General features: G+C 39.7%; 1 protein-coding gene across 5 annotated transcripts in view; it reads left to right on the top strand.

Annotated features, from left to right (window-relative positions):
• The window catches only part of RTTN (rotatin), a 182900-nt gene that overhangs the window by 78007 nt on the left and 87940 nt on the right, over window positions 1-16953 (top strand). For all 5 annotated transcript variants that reach the window (XM_075585443.1, XM_075585445.1, XM_075585442.1 and 2 more), the window contains 5 exons: window positions 2590-2809; window positions 8556-8684; window positions 10999-11109; window positions 12851-13009; window positions 15676-15753. In XM_075585443.1, coding sequence (XP_075441558.1) covers window positions 2590-2809; window positions 8556-8684; window positions 10999-11109; window positions 12851-13009; window positions 15676-15753 — 697 coding nt within the window. The remainder of the gene's footprint in view (window positions 1-2589; window positions 2810-8555; window positions 8685-10998; window positions 11110-12850; window positions 13010-15675; window positions 15754-16953) is intronic.

The raw sequence follows: 16953 nt of genomic DNA, 5'->3' as shown, positions 1-16953 counted from the left end.
AGGAAGCTTCTAGGGATGACGTCATGGCTTCCTATTGGCCTGCGTGACGCGGGGGCTTTATATCTGCCATTTCGATGGCCCCACGTAGCCCAGCTGGAGCTGCTACCAGCACCCCCATACGGAGGTAAGTATCTCGGAAATTTGGGGGTCCCCAGAGCTAAAATTAACGCAATTTGACTGTGGAGAACCCCTGTTTCAATCCTATAACTCTTTAAAAAAAAATATATATATATATATATATAATTGAGGAAAGCTGGATTGTCACTATTAAACAAACATTATGCTTAAACAGTATGCTGTATTGTGCATCTGATTAGCGGAACATAAAATGTAGATGAGAATGAGTGCCAACCTGCCAACTAACTCTGGCACCATAATAATGATCCGGGCCAGTCTTTTTTCAGATGATATTCCATTATAATAATATACAAGCCCCTGCCTAGAATTACTGAGAATCTTATTTTGGCGCCCGATGCACAGCGAGAAAATGTGACTTGCCCAATGTCACAACAAGAGCTTAATTAAAACTTGCAGTCGTTTCTAGTTTAACATCTAGTAAACCTCTAGTTTGATGTGTACATTGAACAAGATGAAGTTGTGCCATCTGCACAATTTATGCCGTATAACAGACTGCAAGATATGTCAACAGAATTCATTACAGTAGTTGGTTGCCAAGTAACCTGCCATGCGATGGAAACAAATGATTTGCAGTCAGTTCTACGATACTGAAGAGTTGTATTGTAGCTCAATCTCTCTCAGGTTTGGTTAGGCTGCACTTTATTGAAGGTCACCTCAGCAGCAAAGGGGTCAACAGTGCTGACTTTACTGAGTAGAAAATTGCTGCATGATTAACTATTTGACATTTTATTTATGAGCTCTTTAGGCCGATATCCCTAAAAAGTGTCAATGAAAAATCAAACACCTGTGAAGAAAATAATTCAAATGGGATCAGCATAATTATACAATCAATTAAACAAATATTGCTGGCAGTGAAAAAATTACACTAGTGCTTTCTTTCAAAACAAACTATTTTCCTTTTTGAAATAACTATTACAGTAATCGCAATGATTTACAAGGGTTCTTTTTGGCTCAAACAAATTGTATATCCAGTTTGATATGACCTCTTTGCTGCTGAGCAATTACAGAAGTCTTGCACAGGGCAATAGAGTGCAGTACAGTACATGCTTGGAGTTGAAAAGTTTCTTTGTTTCCAGTTTTGAATGTTCTAATTTGTTTGATCAATGAATTTGGGTAACATATGCTGTATGAAGGAACTTCTTAATCTGTCACACCAGAATGGATGGATCTCTGTTAACCTTTTTCCCTACATTATCTTCTTTTTATATATTATCCTTCCTACTGTATTGTTCATACGTTATAGACCTCTGCTGTCCCAGCACTGTTTGGGAAATAAAAATGACAACCACATAATCCTGGTTGAGCCAATAAATGAGAGGAACATTGCGGTGCTACACTGTATTATTCTCATTTATTGACTGGTGCCCATGTCTTGTACCAGAGTTTTCTCAATTGCGAGGCTAGCAACGTCCTGCTTCGCGGGAACTTCTGGTTCTGTTTATAAAATATATTCATTTTGATCTCTGCTTCAAAGCAAAAATGTATAGTTTATAGACAAATTGAATAGGCAGCAGATAATGTCTCACCTTCCACTACCTCCTCCAATACCTACTGAAAAGCCTTCTCATGCTGTATTTAATTTTTAAAAAAAATAACAAAAAGTTATAACAAAACAATTAACACAAAAATACCCAACTTTAAAAGTCATTTGCTGTGGTGTGGTTTTTAGGTGACCATATAGCTCTATTCAGCCAAAGAGAGAGACTTGTTTATGAACCTGATGCATGTGACCTTTGACACACCGACTAATTCATTAGGGAACAGGTGGCACGGGGGCCCCATGCGACCCTCGGTTGCTTCACCTGCGGCCCCCACCTATTGCTGTCTCGGCAGCCTGCTCTCCCTCTCTCCCCAGTGTAGAGGGAGCGGGGATGTTGCTGGCATTGATCGTGGCTTCCTCTCACTCTCTTAGCTGTTTAATGACCGTGCACTGACAAATACTGTACTCCTCTACTATGGTAATCACTAGTTGCTTTTATAAGAAAAGGAACAGGATGATATTCCCCAGTGCATCGGCATTAACCAGCTAACCGTAGGCAACCTCTCTAGCCTGTGCACTAAAGATATATACTATGCGGTCCTTTTGAGGGTTCAAGGGCCACACATTTGACTCTTCAGTATATCATGTTGCCTACCACTGCTCTAAATGTGACATGTATTTTTGTTTCTGTAACATTGGTGAGGACACTGATCCACAAAAATACAAACTGCATTGCTGGCACTTTAGAGTCAGACTTCAGGATGACTAGCAAATACTAAATAATATTCTGTGTTCGTTGTCAATGCTTATTCAATTCTAAAAGTTCCTCTGACAATAGCCACAGCCTATTGTAGATTTGTGCAGCTATAATCTGCTAATGGGAAAAGTCTTGATTTCTAATGGTTAATTATCGAATTAACCAATTTAATGAATACAACTAACTTTTTTTTTCTTTTTTCTTTAATACATAGAAAGTGCTTGGTGCTTGCTGGATCATTCAGAACACAGCTGTTCCTGCATTTGCTTCAGTGTTTAAAAGTGACAGATGCACCCCATTTCTACGGGTTGCCGTCTTTGGAAAGAACTCTAAGGGGAATGGTCCATGTTACATCACTGCCAGGCTGGAGTTCATACTCTCCTACAACGGAACCATTCACAGTCTGTGTGACATTCTTGACCAGCCTTCTTGAGGTATATCAGGATGTTCTATAACTCCCCATAACTTGCATCCTTCATTTTTTTTTAAAGGTATCAATTCTAGGTGTAACCATAATGAAAAAATTGTTCTCTCCGACGCAGGATTATTAAAGGATATAAACGGATGTTTCCTTTGTTGCTGAATCCGACTTTTTTCCTTTCGTTCTACAAATAGTGTACTGTACCTAGATTATCCTCTCAGGAATACTGCAATACTACAGGATAAATAAGAGAAGACAAAGGAACATAGCGCAGTATGTCTATTCTCCAACAGGTACTCCTCACTCACACAAGTGTGTACTTACACTTTGTCTATCTTTCATTGAAGAATATAGACATAAAAGGATCTCTTTGAAGCCAACCCGACTCACCTCTCTTGCTTATATCGCTTGCACTCCTAATGGTATGGCTCACGAATTCTCCATAAATAGGAGTGTACATAGAGTGTAAAAACGTTCTGAATTTAATATGCACGCTCAACAAGGAATCACACACTCGGATTTCCCAGTCTTTGGTGCCTTTTAAAAGAATTGCCGTCAGTAGCAATCTTTTCCTCACTTCCTCGGGTACTAGCTTCTCCATTTGCCAGGCAATATAATATAAATACCCTGCTGTAGTTTGTTCACCTTGTTTACCAAGACGACCTACTTATCAATGAAATTAAAGTTTGTAACTCCAGCATGGAGGCATCATATGATACAAAATTAATACCGTACATTACACACAGTATTACCCCAAATTATATAAAAGTTTAAAATTCACAATTGATTAGAAATTAGATGAAAAAATGAGGCTATAACCCAATATCACAGATTTCGAATTGAGTTCTAGATGATCTTGGCACAATTATTGTGCCTAGTTAATGCCATAACTATTATTATTAGCAACAGAATAATGGCAGAATTTCTAATTAGAAAGAAGCTTGGCTTTCATCCTCAATCGATCCAGTGGCTCAAGACCAATCTATAAATACTGTTAATCACTGCAAAAAGGAACCCAGATCAAACTCTATATTTAAACCATCAGGAGCTAATGTTTTTAAGTGATACATTCAGTAGCTTTCTCTCTCGGAGATCTGGTTGATTCTGTTCCTCCCGCTTCAATTGGGTTTGGGGCAATCTATTTCCTTACAGATAAGTCCTTTTTGGGTCTTGTCCTTGTTTTATTTTTAAATGATTAGAGACACAGTGTGGAGTCCATTCTCTTGTTACATTGTATACATGTTTAGCTCTTGCCATATAAGTAGGAGGGGAGACAAGTCTACTTTACAGAGATCCTTTTATTTCTACATGCTTCAATGAAAGATAGACAAAGTGTAAGTACGCACTTGTGTGAGTGAGGAGTACCTGTTGGAGAATATACATACTGCGCTATGTTCCTTTGGCTTCTCTTATTTATCCTGTAGTACGGCAGTATTCCTGAGAGGATAATCTGGGCACAGTATACTATTCGTAGAACGAAAGGAAAATGTCTGCACCAAAGGAAACATCCGTTTATATCCTTCTTCAATTATCATGCGACAGGAAGAACCATTTTTTCGTTAAGAATCTGATATGGGTGTTTTTGAGAAGAACCTATCTGTTCCCCAGGTTGCGGTTCCTTATAAGAGCCTTTTTACGTCTGACTCTTTAAGGACTTTCTAATTTGATGTTCATTTTTGAACATTCTGCATTATTTGTCACAGGATGATATCATCACTAACTGTAGTTGGTTTAGCACTGAGTGTATGTTATTTGCTCTCTTTTCTAAGTATAACCATGCACTATTTTTTTTAACCCCCTGCCACGATGCACCGTATTAATGCCATCAGTAATATGAGAGCCAGATAATCATTGTTTATACCATTCTTGCAGAATTTCTGGATTTATAGTAGCTTGCCATTGCCACGTTTTGATGCCCTCTAGTCTAAACTCTTCTGATGGTTATTACCACTTCAACAAGGAATCTCCAAAAGGCAGGTCCTACAGTAATAATAATCATTTACCTCGTATCATAAGCTGAATTTCCCCTGCAATTGCGAGAGGGCATAATTTAGGAAAGTTACAATACTTAATTCTATAAAGTGAAAAATTATGTTGGTACATTAAAATCTATTACAACTAACAATTGTTAATCATAGTTACTTTAGTTGATATTACAAGAATACTTATATTTGAAAATCTACGTTCCCTTTATAACTTCTTTTATTATAAAAGTACAATTTATTCACTGCTTTATTAATATGGGTATTATTAGTCACTGTATTGGAGAACTCGGTGATAAGTAAAATTAATTACAATTCTGATAGCAGATTCAGATCATAAAAAGTGGAATTATTCTTACCGATTTTACGATAATTCAATTTCTTCTAGTCCCTCCATGCCAGTACAAACAAATGGGGATTATGCCCTGCTCAGTTGAAGGTAGGACAAAAACTTTTAACAAATCAGGCTCCATTAGCCCCTACAAGACATCTTGATCTTCTCCTCACAGCCGGTGTCCATCTAGCCAAGCAATATAAAGAAAAAGAGAATACAGCATAAAAACAGACAAACAACAAAACATTTCTCCATGGAGGGAACTTTATACAAGCCACTTTACACCCTTTGTTCCTCCTATGCCAGTACAAACTAAAGCCCCGCAAAGAAAGGGGAAGAGCACACAGGCTCTTCGCAGAGAAGGTGGCAGAGTTCACAGGCAAAAAGGTGGGAGAGTGTTCATACCCCTGATGGGAAAACTGAGTGCACACTCGCCATTGGCATCAGATAATTGACAAAAAGCCTGAAAAAGCAGTCTAATTCAACAGGAGGCAGACACACCAAAGATCAGAAAAATAACGACTTTTTCTACCTGCAGCCAAAAGGAAACTAAATCGGGCACTTACCTGCTAATGAAGAACACATACAAGCATATAGGAATCATACAAACCCTCTATTTAGTAACATGAGGACTCTTACAGAGGATCTGACAGATCATATAGATTATATAGATCAGTGGTTTCCAACTTTTTTTTTTAAGGAACCCCATGTGAAATTCTGAGGAACCCCAACCGTCTCTAATAGTGCATCTGAGATCAGATGCATAGTCAATTCTTCTGTATTTGGTACAATTTTAAAATGACCTGAAAATTAGAGAGAACCCTTTAGGGATGCCCAGGGAACCCAAGGGTTCCTAGGAACCCTGGTTGAAAAACACTGGTATAAATAGATCATAGAAAGCAAGTAGTTAAGGTTTCTGCGCTCGTGCTGTCAATCAATTCAGTTGAGATAATCCGTTTGCAGCTACACGTGAGGAACCACTCCTCAAAACGCCCCTATTTCTTGGGAATTCCCAAAACGACAAAAACACAATGCACACAGAGCGCACCATGGATTAGATGTAAAATAATATTTAATACAATAAATATAGTCCAATAGACCACAAAACAGTGTCACCAAATAATATACACAATACAATGATGACGATAAATGAACGACATGAATTAAAATAAAATAAACACAGTCCCACATAACTGGGGAAAACCTCAAAATGAGTTCTAAAGTGAGAACAAAGCCACAGGGCACACAAGTACCAAAGAATATAAATAAAAACAGTGAGAGTTCTACATGCACCCTGGTAATGAAACACAATGAGGGGAATGGATACTAACCACAAGTGGTAGCGGATGGCGTGTGTGAACACGAAAAAGTTCGGACAGCTTGGACGCACCACAGCTCTTCTCCACTAGCACTTCCAGGAAGAGAAGAGATCTGCGGTGCGTCCACGCTGTCTGGACTTTTTCATGTTCACACACTGTTTTGTGGTCTGATCTGGTGTTATGATGCTTCTGTAATCATAGAGAAAAAAGACAGCAGGACACGCACATGGCGTGGTATGGCTTTTTCAATCACCCCCCTTGCCTAGAACCCTGAAATCCTACTTACAGGATGAGGGCTCTCATGTACAGTTGAGAGAATCTGTGCCTCACGTCTCCATCCCTCACAGCGTCTCACGGATCCACGTGGTCTGGTCTGCAGGGATCCCCTTATTCGGCGTTGATGGTACCAGCACTCCCACAGATGTTCACATGTGGGGGAAGGGGGGGGGTTGGAGACGGGGAAAGATTGTAGAAATAGACTAGTGTGATAACGTTCAGGGTATTTATTAACACACACAAACACAATAAAATCACACTTACAATCTAAAAGAATGGTGAGCTCCGCTCAAAATGCCGTCCGCAGCTTGTGCAGTTTCCAGTGTTGCTCAGGGAACGGTCACCACGCGCTGTACTCGATTCCGGATCTCGAGTGACGTCAGCGGTGGATCAGACCGGGACTCTCCTCACACTAGGAACTACGGGTGCCCGGGCAGCTCAATTCACTAGGCTCCTCCTCCATACGCGTTTCGTGACGTGTTGTCACTTCCTCAGGGGACTTTCTGAATCACTTTCTATGATTACAGAAGCATCATAACACCAGATCAGACAACACCCCTGCCTGTCCACCAAACTATCAAGATCATCTATCTGGCATAGGAAGCCTTACCAAAGACTGCCCAATTGGTTCACGGTATTGGGGTTCATTGGACTTTATTCACAGCGCCTGGGACAATTTATTTGTATGTATTTTGGCTTGTACAGGTTTGGAATAACCTGTTGATTTTTTGTCCCATAGGCTGCTTTTTTTCACTATTTTCATTTATTTGTTTGTTTTTCACATATATTTGTTGATCACTTTAGGGCTATTCACCTTAACTTGTAATCACTATTCATTCACATTGTGTAGATTAGCGCTTTTTAGAGGGCTTATAATTGTTTGTTTGCCACTGTTTTGTGGTCTATTGGACTATATTTATTGTATTATATTATTTTACATCTAATCCGTGGTGCGCTCTGTGTGCATTGTGTTTTTATCATAGAAAGCATATCATGCCTAAGGAATCATAGGCAGCACCAGCACGGCCTGTTTTCATATCCGTGGCCCATATACTCCGTACTCTAGTAGCATGAAATGACCACCGACTGCAGCGATATGCTTTTCAGTCAAGCAGGAGGGCATAGTTGCCACCCGAGTACCACAATGCAGGATGAGTTATTTTAGCATAGGACCACTGGTAAGCCCACACCTGTTGTGGTGTGGGCTTAACAGCATCTCATGACATTTGGGTACTGCAGGCAAATATTTTCCTTTGCAAGGGAATAAGGAAGCTTGAGACTTCCTGGTACCAACATGTACCAAAAAAAACAACAAAACCTATGAGGAGAGAACCTACCCTTTTAGTGTTAGGACAAAAATAACTGTTGTCATGAGAAGTGCAGAGAGCTCTGTAGGGGCTGATGGGGCCTGATTTGTTAACAGTTTTTGTCCTACCTTCAACTGGGCTGAACTTCATCCCATTCGTTTGTACTGGCATTGGAGGTACGTAGCATATTTTCCTTACGTAAAAGCGCAATAGGTACTAGTAATCATCAAAGATCATTCAGGTGAATGTCTGTTAACGAGCAAAATTGGCTATCTCTCACTAATGAAAATGTCCCAAATATCCTAGAATCAATAAGGACCCTTTTTGTTAATGTAAAACCTTCTTTGCAAATTATTAAAATAATAAATATCGGGGAACCATTTAATTCGTATACCCATTGACATTATCATGGACTGCTGCATTGACTGGAGTATATTAAAAATCCAGGCTTCATTGAAATAAAAGATACTGTGCTGGTTTTTTCTTCTCTGAACATTCGTAAAAGTCAAGCTAGCATGAAATTGTTTTCCTCTTTTATCAGGTCATCTCATCTTTTTATGTGGAGTGGGGAGGAAATGCTCTTTCCTATATGGGGAAAGGTGTCACAAAGAGCACTGCATTGTGCTTGCTTCACTTGTCCCATGAGATGACAGCTCAAGCCAAGAACAAGGTGAGAGATGGAAATAGTGCCCTTTGTGAATAGGAATGTGGAAAGAAGCACCTTTGTCTGCCAGAGACACCAAAGAATGTAGTCTCTCTTAATGCGAGGTTGTATTTTGTCTTTGTTTTAAGGAATTAATATATTTTTTTTGTATAACTGTAGGCTACAGTTTAACATGTTACTCCTTTTTTTTTGTTTTTTGGGAATGAAGGTGCAATTAATTGTTTTCTTAAAATATTTTCGTCATCTAAAATCTCACTTCTACCTATCTCATTATGGCACAGATGGTTGTTTGAAACTGTATCTCCTTTGAGGCGCTGAAGCAATATACCAATTAATTCCTCCTTATGGCATACTTTGCTTTTTAAAAATTTTTTTTTTTTTACATTCTCCGGATTTCCTGTTTTTCCTTCATTTTTGTGTTTTTGCAGTAATTAAATATTATCTAGCTAGTTGCATAGAAATATTTTGTGTATTTATATGTATGTATGTATATATATATATATTGATATATATATATACATATATATATATCTCTCTCTCTCTCTCTCTCTCTCTCTCTCTCTCTCTCTCTCTCTCTCTCTCTCTCTCTCTCTCTCTCTCTCTCTCTCTCTCTCTCTCTCTCTCTCTCTCTCTCTCTCTCTCTCTCTCTCTCTCTCTCTCTCTCTCTCTCTCTATATATATATATATATATATATATATATATATATCATTTCCCAGAATCCCTTGCTGCAGTGGAAGCACTGTGTGCTGGGTGATAATGGAGAAAGGCAGGTTTGCAGACCTGTCTAAGACATGCAAATGAGCATACAGTACTATTTCCATTATATATATATATATATATATATATATATATATTATACACAAATCAAAAAATAAATAAATGATACCGTTCTGTGGCTAACGAAATGCTTTTATTTGTGCGAGCTTTCGAGATACACTGATCTCTTCTTCCGGCGATGTTACAATGAATTCATTGTAACATCGCCGGAAGAAGAGATCAGTGTACTGTATCTCGAAAGCTCGCACAAATAAAAGCATTTAGTTAGCCACAGAACGGTATCATCTATTTATTTTTTGATTATTGAAGCTCGGCTAACACGGTACTGATACCTATATATATGTGTGTGTGTGTGTGTGTACACACAGACACACAGACACACAGACACACAGTCTGGAAGGTGCATGGAATTTAGTAGAAAAGTTGCGTGTAGCACCCAAAGACTTTAAAGAAAAAATGCAGTCCTAAACAGTAGTGGACATTTAAATGCAGTGGTACTGGCGCGGTTTCAGAACAGCAACAAATGCACGTGGCCCCTTCTGGTGTAGCTTGAGATTTCAGAATGTACTGTATTTCTAAAATATGAATTTATGATTAAGGGCCTAATAAAAACAGAGAATGAGACCAAAAGGGGATTCTGTAAGGGGAGGTAGCAACCATTGGGGGTTATGTGCGAAAGTCTCCCAGTTGCAAATCTGGAGCAAAAACATAGTTCACCATATTTATCAAAGCACAATATCCCATAGGCTACAATAAGATTTGATAAATATGGTCCAAATGTTTTGGCCATATAAATATTTGACATGTTAAAGGGAGAACTTTTGCTGACTGTACATTAATTTGAGGACATGTAAAAATAGTAATTTCAGTGTCAATAACCAATAATCTTCACATACTTGCCAAAATACAGTACAGTATGTAGTTACATTTGTATGTTTTCAACTCGTTTTAAAAGTTGTACTGTACATTCTAGTTTTAGGCGTTAGTACTTTCTCCACTATAATAAAATATAGAAGTTTTGATTTTTTTGCATACCGTTGTAACAAAATTCCAAGACGTTCTCATCTAATATTTATAATGTACTATTGTATAATCGTTCTATGTATTAAAGGAGCCATTCACCCTACTGTTATTATTAGTATTATTTTTTTTCTGGCGCTAAACTGCATAGACTTCCAATAACCCCCTGCTTCCCGACATACTTACTGGGGAAGGGGCCGCCCGTGCAGTCTTCTTTAGGAGAAACAAAATGGAGGTTTAAATCTCCAGCATAACGTAGGCCAATAAGAAGCCGCAACGTCATCCATCACTGCTTCCTTTTTCCCCACCTGACGCAGGGAATTTAAACCTCCATGAAGTACCAGTTGCACCCTCTCTGCTACTTATTTTTAATACGGTTCATCTCTAGAGACCCCCTGCTTCCTATACGTTTTAATGAAAAGTGGGAACTGCTTTAAGTATGTGCTTATAATTATACAAACTGATGATGATTATTAGTTTGGATTATGAGTGGGTCGTGACGAGTGTTCATTTTTTCTGCAGGATTGGGTGCCTCTCTGGTCTCTACCTTACAATCACGGCAGTGAAGAGCAGGTTCTACCTCGGCTGGGTTTGGAATGGTTGATTCCTCTCTGGGTGGATAGAGATCCTGAGGTTAGTACACATACATTATCAGATGGACGCCAAGAGAACATACTTCGTAAAAAGTACTTTCCAGATACATACATTGATGGTACACAGGACATGATCTTTTTCATATATCACTAAGAAATAATAGAGACATTGCATTAGGTTAAGACCTTTATGGATCTCTATACAGTAGCTCAGGGGTGGCCAACAGTCCTCAAGGGCCACCAACATGTCAGGTTTTCCGTTCAGGTGGCATTATAGCAACAGAACAGTGGTAAGCTGAGCTTTATGTGAACAAAACCGTACATTTTGCTCTTACAGGAGCTATAGATCATGGTCCATTGGTTGCAACCCTTCAACAACAAAAAAAATGAATAGAAAAAAATCATTGAAAGTATTGTGTCCTTCTTTTACTCTACCCTGTTCAACATGCCTAGTTAATGAAGAGTTCACTTTAATTCAAGAGACGTTGGCGTTTATTTAACCACTGCAGCATATTAAATTGAGTGTAGTGGGAGAAAGCAACATCTCTTAACTGACTTTAAGAAGGTACTTATACAATTGATATACATAGATGAGCTTCTAAGTTATCCATATAACTGAAAACTGATTAGCATAATGTTTTGGTTAGTACACTGTGTAAGGAGTATTGGATATCACTCTCTGAAGAAGTTCAACACCACTGAATTTCAAGGAAAAAAATCCTTCTTAACTTGAGAGGATCAACCTATTGTATCATTCTTTAAACACATTAAATTCACCTTGTTACAAGTAATGGTGTTGCTCTGTTTTTTAAATAAATGATGTGATAGATTTTTGAGGTTCATGATGTTACTTCTCCTACTCTGTTTTACTCAAGGGAGCCGAGAGGGAGAACAAGGCAGACAGATTGTAGAGTGCGTATTTAATTTACTTAGTGATTAAATGTCATTGACTTGTTTCTGACCTTTCTCAGAAAAAGCAACCACAGCGCACATCTGCTTTGTCAAGATCTTTCTCTGTATTTTATAGAACAGTGGATTTAAAGGTGCAAAAACATTTCGTAAACAACTTAATGTAAATGGCTTTTATGAAACAAGTTGATTTATAATCTTAAATCAAACATTTTGCTTCTTGACTTTTTGAATACTTAACATGTTATTTGTCCCCTTTTAGTAGGGATGCAAATACCTGAGTTTGTCAATCATGTGTTTCCCACTAGAGGATTAATTAGGAGACGAGGTGGAGACAGTGTGCTGTTGTAAGGTTTGGATTAACACACACTGACATTGTTAAAGGAAGGACATGTTTGAAAATATTTATTTTACAGTTTGTTTGGAAACACTTGGTTTAATTTGTCTATGCATTTGTTTTTATTAAGGATTCAGACACCCTAATTGAACTCCTAAAGGCCATGGTGCGTGGGGCGCAAACAACACGCAGCATTTCAATGCGGCTGGCCATAGTGCACGCACGCGACAGCGCGGCAGTGTTTGGAGCCAACAAAAGATTTTGATTTTTCGCGCGACGTCCGCGTCACATGGGCAGTTCGCCCAATCAGGATGAACCAGCCTGGTGACATCATGGCCGTGCCTCCCCATTGCGCGAAAATCAAAGTCCGTGTATCCATGCGCTCCGTCGCACCCGCCTGCAATATATCCTATGCCTAAGATGTTACCACCATTGGTTAATTGTGGTCCTATGCAACTTGAAAAGCATTCCGACTCTTCCAAAAATATTTCGTATGAACGAAACTGAATTTCTTTTTCCTGGTTATTTGTGCTAGGTAAGGTTTACCAGCCTAGGCATTGGGTCAGCTTTGACAACCCTTCCAGAAGGTTGCCTGGTTCTGGCCAACAGCTGCCAGAACATCTCTGGAGGATTATGGGGCACAGTGCTGAGTATCCTGCTTGACCAGTATGAATGTAGCATGGTGCGCAGAGAGGTGAGTTATATAATTTTCTTGAAATACCTTATTCTAATGACGATACTTTATTGAAAATCTCTCTTTGCATCTTGTTAAACTCTATTCACTGGTTAAATGCTTATTGTTTGATCGCTAGCAGTATTTTTAAGATAACATGATACAAAAATATTACTATTAAAGCAACAAGATCCCCAGAAGCCTATGTTAATTTAAAGCAGGCTTGCACAACTTGTAAAGTGAGACGGAATGAACTGCTCTAAGGAAAACAAATTTGGGTCGCACAGGAAAAATCATCATCATCATCGTCATCGTCATCATCATCTCCTTCAGCTCCCCTCATTACCATCACATCTCCTTCAGCCCCCTCATACCCCTCCCCCCCATCATCTTCATCATTTCTCCCTCAGCCCCCTTGAGATGCTGATATGCTGCAGTCGCGACGGCAGACCCCAGGAGGTATTAAATTAGCCGGTAGTCAGAGCAGAGCAGGAGCGCACGAGGTTAGAAGCGCGCTCTAGCAGCAGACACCGGAAGTTCCGGGTCACACTGCTAGAACGCGCTCCTACCCTGCCATCCTCCTACCCTCCTCTCACCCTCCCGTCCTCCTCTTACTCAGGGGAGAGCGGGCTCTGGGGGGGAGGGAGGGGAAGGGGAGAGTGGACCAAAGCCGTTGCGGGCTGCACAGTGAGTCCGGACTGGCCACATGTTGTGCAGGCCTGATTTAAGGCATATAATGTTAGTATCTTGCCCCATGTCCAACTCTTGCAAAAATGCAAAAAACAAATGTAACAAGGTACCCTCCCTTGCCTACTCTCTGACAGTGGTCCCGTCGCATGGGAGGGTTTAGTGAGCTGTCGGCTATGTTGTGGTTTGTGCAGCCATATATATAGGTACTGTGTGTAAGGCAGCAGCCATGTTGTGGTTTGTGCAGCTACATATATAGGAACTGTGTGTAAGGCAGCAGCCATCTTGCAGGAAGAGGAGGTCCTGTAGTTCAGGATTTCCTCAGCGGACTGGAGGCAGCGTGCTCAGCCCTGACGGAGCCGGCGATGGGAGAGGTAGTGTTCGGGGAGCTAGTCATGCCCCCCCGGACTAGCCAGACCCGTTCCCCGTAGGCCCCAGGTAGTATCCCCTACACGGTAGCGGATGTATTGTAGGGCCGGCCCATAATAAGGGACTTGCCCTTTTAGTATATGGATGACTCGGCGGATCCGACGGAACCACAGCGGCCTGGTGGAATCGGTTCCGCAGTACCGCAGTAAGGCGAGAAGGGGATTGTGTTGGAGGCCCTGCATCGTGGAACCACATTTGCAATCTGTCTACAAATCCCCTGGTTTACCTGAGTAAGCCAAGAAGGTACCACCACGTGCACCAACACCCCACCGGGAGGGTAGCGCTACCCTCACATATATTTCTGGGTGGGACTGTTCGGACGGACATTGAGTTTCAGATGCCCAAGGCTCCCTCAATACTTTGGGGGGCGTTTACTGTATTCTGTGTATGCTACACTGTTGAGACTATGGGACCATAGTAAATAGGTTGTACATACTTTTTGTGATTGTGGTTATTGGAGGTATACCGGTTCCCGTGAGGGGTTTCCCCGCCAACACAGAGATCCTCACGGGTGGAGGCGCTGCACCAGCCACCCCAGACTCCCCAAGCGCGGAGGCTCGCCCCTCTTGTGAGCCTAACAGGTAGCACCATAACACCTGTAACACTCATATCCCTGAGGAGGAGGGAAGGGGTGTTGCAGAAATATCTAACTTGTGACCTGTAGGCTGCACTAGACTCTGATGAGAGCTCCATTTTAACTCAATTCAATGGTAATTGAATGTTGAATCATTTGTGGATAAATAAATGTTGAAAAAGTATCATGTTTTTGTGTCATTTGTTTGATCAGGTTATCTTTATATGTTATTAGATTTTGCTTTAATAACATTTTAGGTTTGAAATTTGTGAAAATTCTAAGGGGTTCACAAACTTTTTCTCGATCCTGTGTGCACACACGCACACACTCACACACTCACACACTCACACAATGTAGTGGGTTTGGGGTTTGAGCTTGCTAAGACTGTGTATGTCTAATATTCTAATATTTATATCAATCTATTTAAGATCATTTACCACAAAAGAACTATGCACACCTGCAGTATTCAGACATTCCAAACTGATTTTTACATTTCTATGAGATCATAGTCGGTCTTAAAATAGTTTATTTTAAAATCTTTTTGCACTATTTAATTTTCATTAGTGAGAAGATAATGTCACCACACGCCACGTAGTAATTTGTATGATTACCTGGCACAGGGCAAGGGGACAGCTACAGCGCATGTTGATTTTATATTGTTTTCTTTTCAATAGTATCAGATAACTAAAGACCAGAAACATTCACATCCTTTAATATAATCATGTATCTTCCCCCTTTCAATTACTCTTAAATAACTACAACCAAATTATCAGTGGGTTATAAAATTAATGTCTGCGATATGTTACTTTTATTGACGGGGCTGTTTCAGGGATAATCCTTTTTTTGTAAGATGTTCTGAGAATTTAATTAACAGGCTGTTTTCAGAAAATACATCAGTGTTGCACCTCTTGAATCTGTTGTACAGCGATATACTTGATTGCACTTAATAGCAGTTACAGCAAGGTGGCAATGTTGATGTCTTTTTGTTTGTTTTTAGGCTGCATTTATTCTTCAAAACCTACTTGTCATCCCAATGCCAGCAAGTCTGGAAGAATCCAAAGAGTATGCTTTTCAGGTTCGTATACCCTTGTGTTGAGTCCAATATATCAAACTTATTTTATGCAGAATAATCATTATAATTCGAGCACTACACTGTTAAGTGGAGCAGCTTCACTAAAATCAACAATGGTTAATGACTTTGTTTTTGTTTAATTAATCTACCTCTTTGAGCATCTGTAATTGTAATTTGTTTTATGTAAAACTACCCAGGGATAATGCTCCCTTATTCAGAAAAAGCAGAATAACACACAGTTAATGCATATAATAAGTGAATTGACACTGAAACATTATGCAATACTTATTATATAAGCAGGAGACAAAGCACTGTATATGTGTCTATTAGACACTGAGAGAACCTTATGTGTGCATAATTAAATACTGGGCGTCTGTGTTGCGCCTTAAGTATTTAATTATGCTCACATAAGGTTCTTTTTTCTGGTAGATGCATTTAGCCAGCAGTTGTTATATCTCAATGTCTATTAGACACATATATGTCTCCTGCTTATATGATGGGAACAGCAGTCAGGTATGCATTGGGTATTGCAAGTTAATGCTATTTAGCATCTAAGGGTCTCCTGTTCAGATATTAAGAGAGAACAACTGTTCCCTCTTTTGGTTTGCAAACCATGATATTGCCTCATCATTTGGCTCTATACTGTATATCATATTTGTCCTGTACTAGCACTTTATCTCCGTCAACAGCTTTATATTGGGACATATTTTTTATGAGTATCTGCTGACCTTTGATTAGATTATTTGTGTATTGCCTTTTTTTTTGCTTAATGAATCTTATTGTAATTGTGATGTATGATTAACGTACCATCTGTGTGTATTTTATTTATTTTGTATTTAACGCTAACTTAATAAATGGTATATCTTGGAGTGCATTGCGTTGGAATATGCTCTCTCCTCCTTGTTCTTTCCTTTCTTAATCTGACTGCTCTCAATGATGCCATTTCCTCTGGTGACCTTTCCTTCTCCCACATCCCATTCCCTGGAGACTGAGGTAGAGGTGTTTGGCTCCTTCTGTCCTCTCAGTACTAGATTCTGTACCACCTACCCTCTCATTTTCCTCCTTTGACACTCCTGGCTATTCCCTATCCATCCATATGGTTATCCTCTTCTAACCACCTACCTCTACATTCTCTCTCTCCAGCCTTGTGTCAGATCTTGGATTCTGCCTTTGCTTTTTTCTCTCCTCTCAATCTCCCATTCT

Source organism: Ascaphus truei, chromosome 2 (genome assembly GCF_040206685.1).
Source record: "Ascaphus truei isolate aAscTru1 chromosome 2, aAscTru1.hap1, whole genome shotgun sequence".
NCBI lineage: Eukaryota > Metazoa > Chordata > Amphibia > Anura > Ascaphidae > Ascaphus > Ascaphus truei.
Note: the sequence above shows the minus strand (reverse complement) of the source record. Positions and strands in the feature narration are given on the sequence as shown.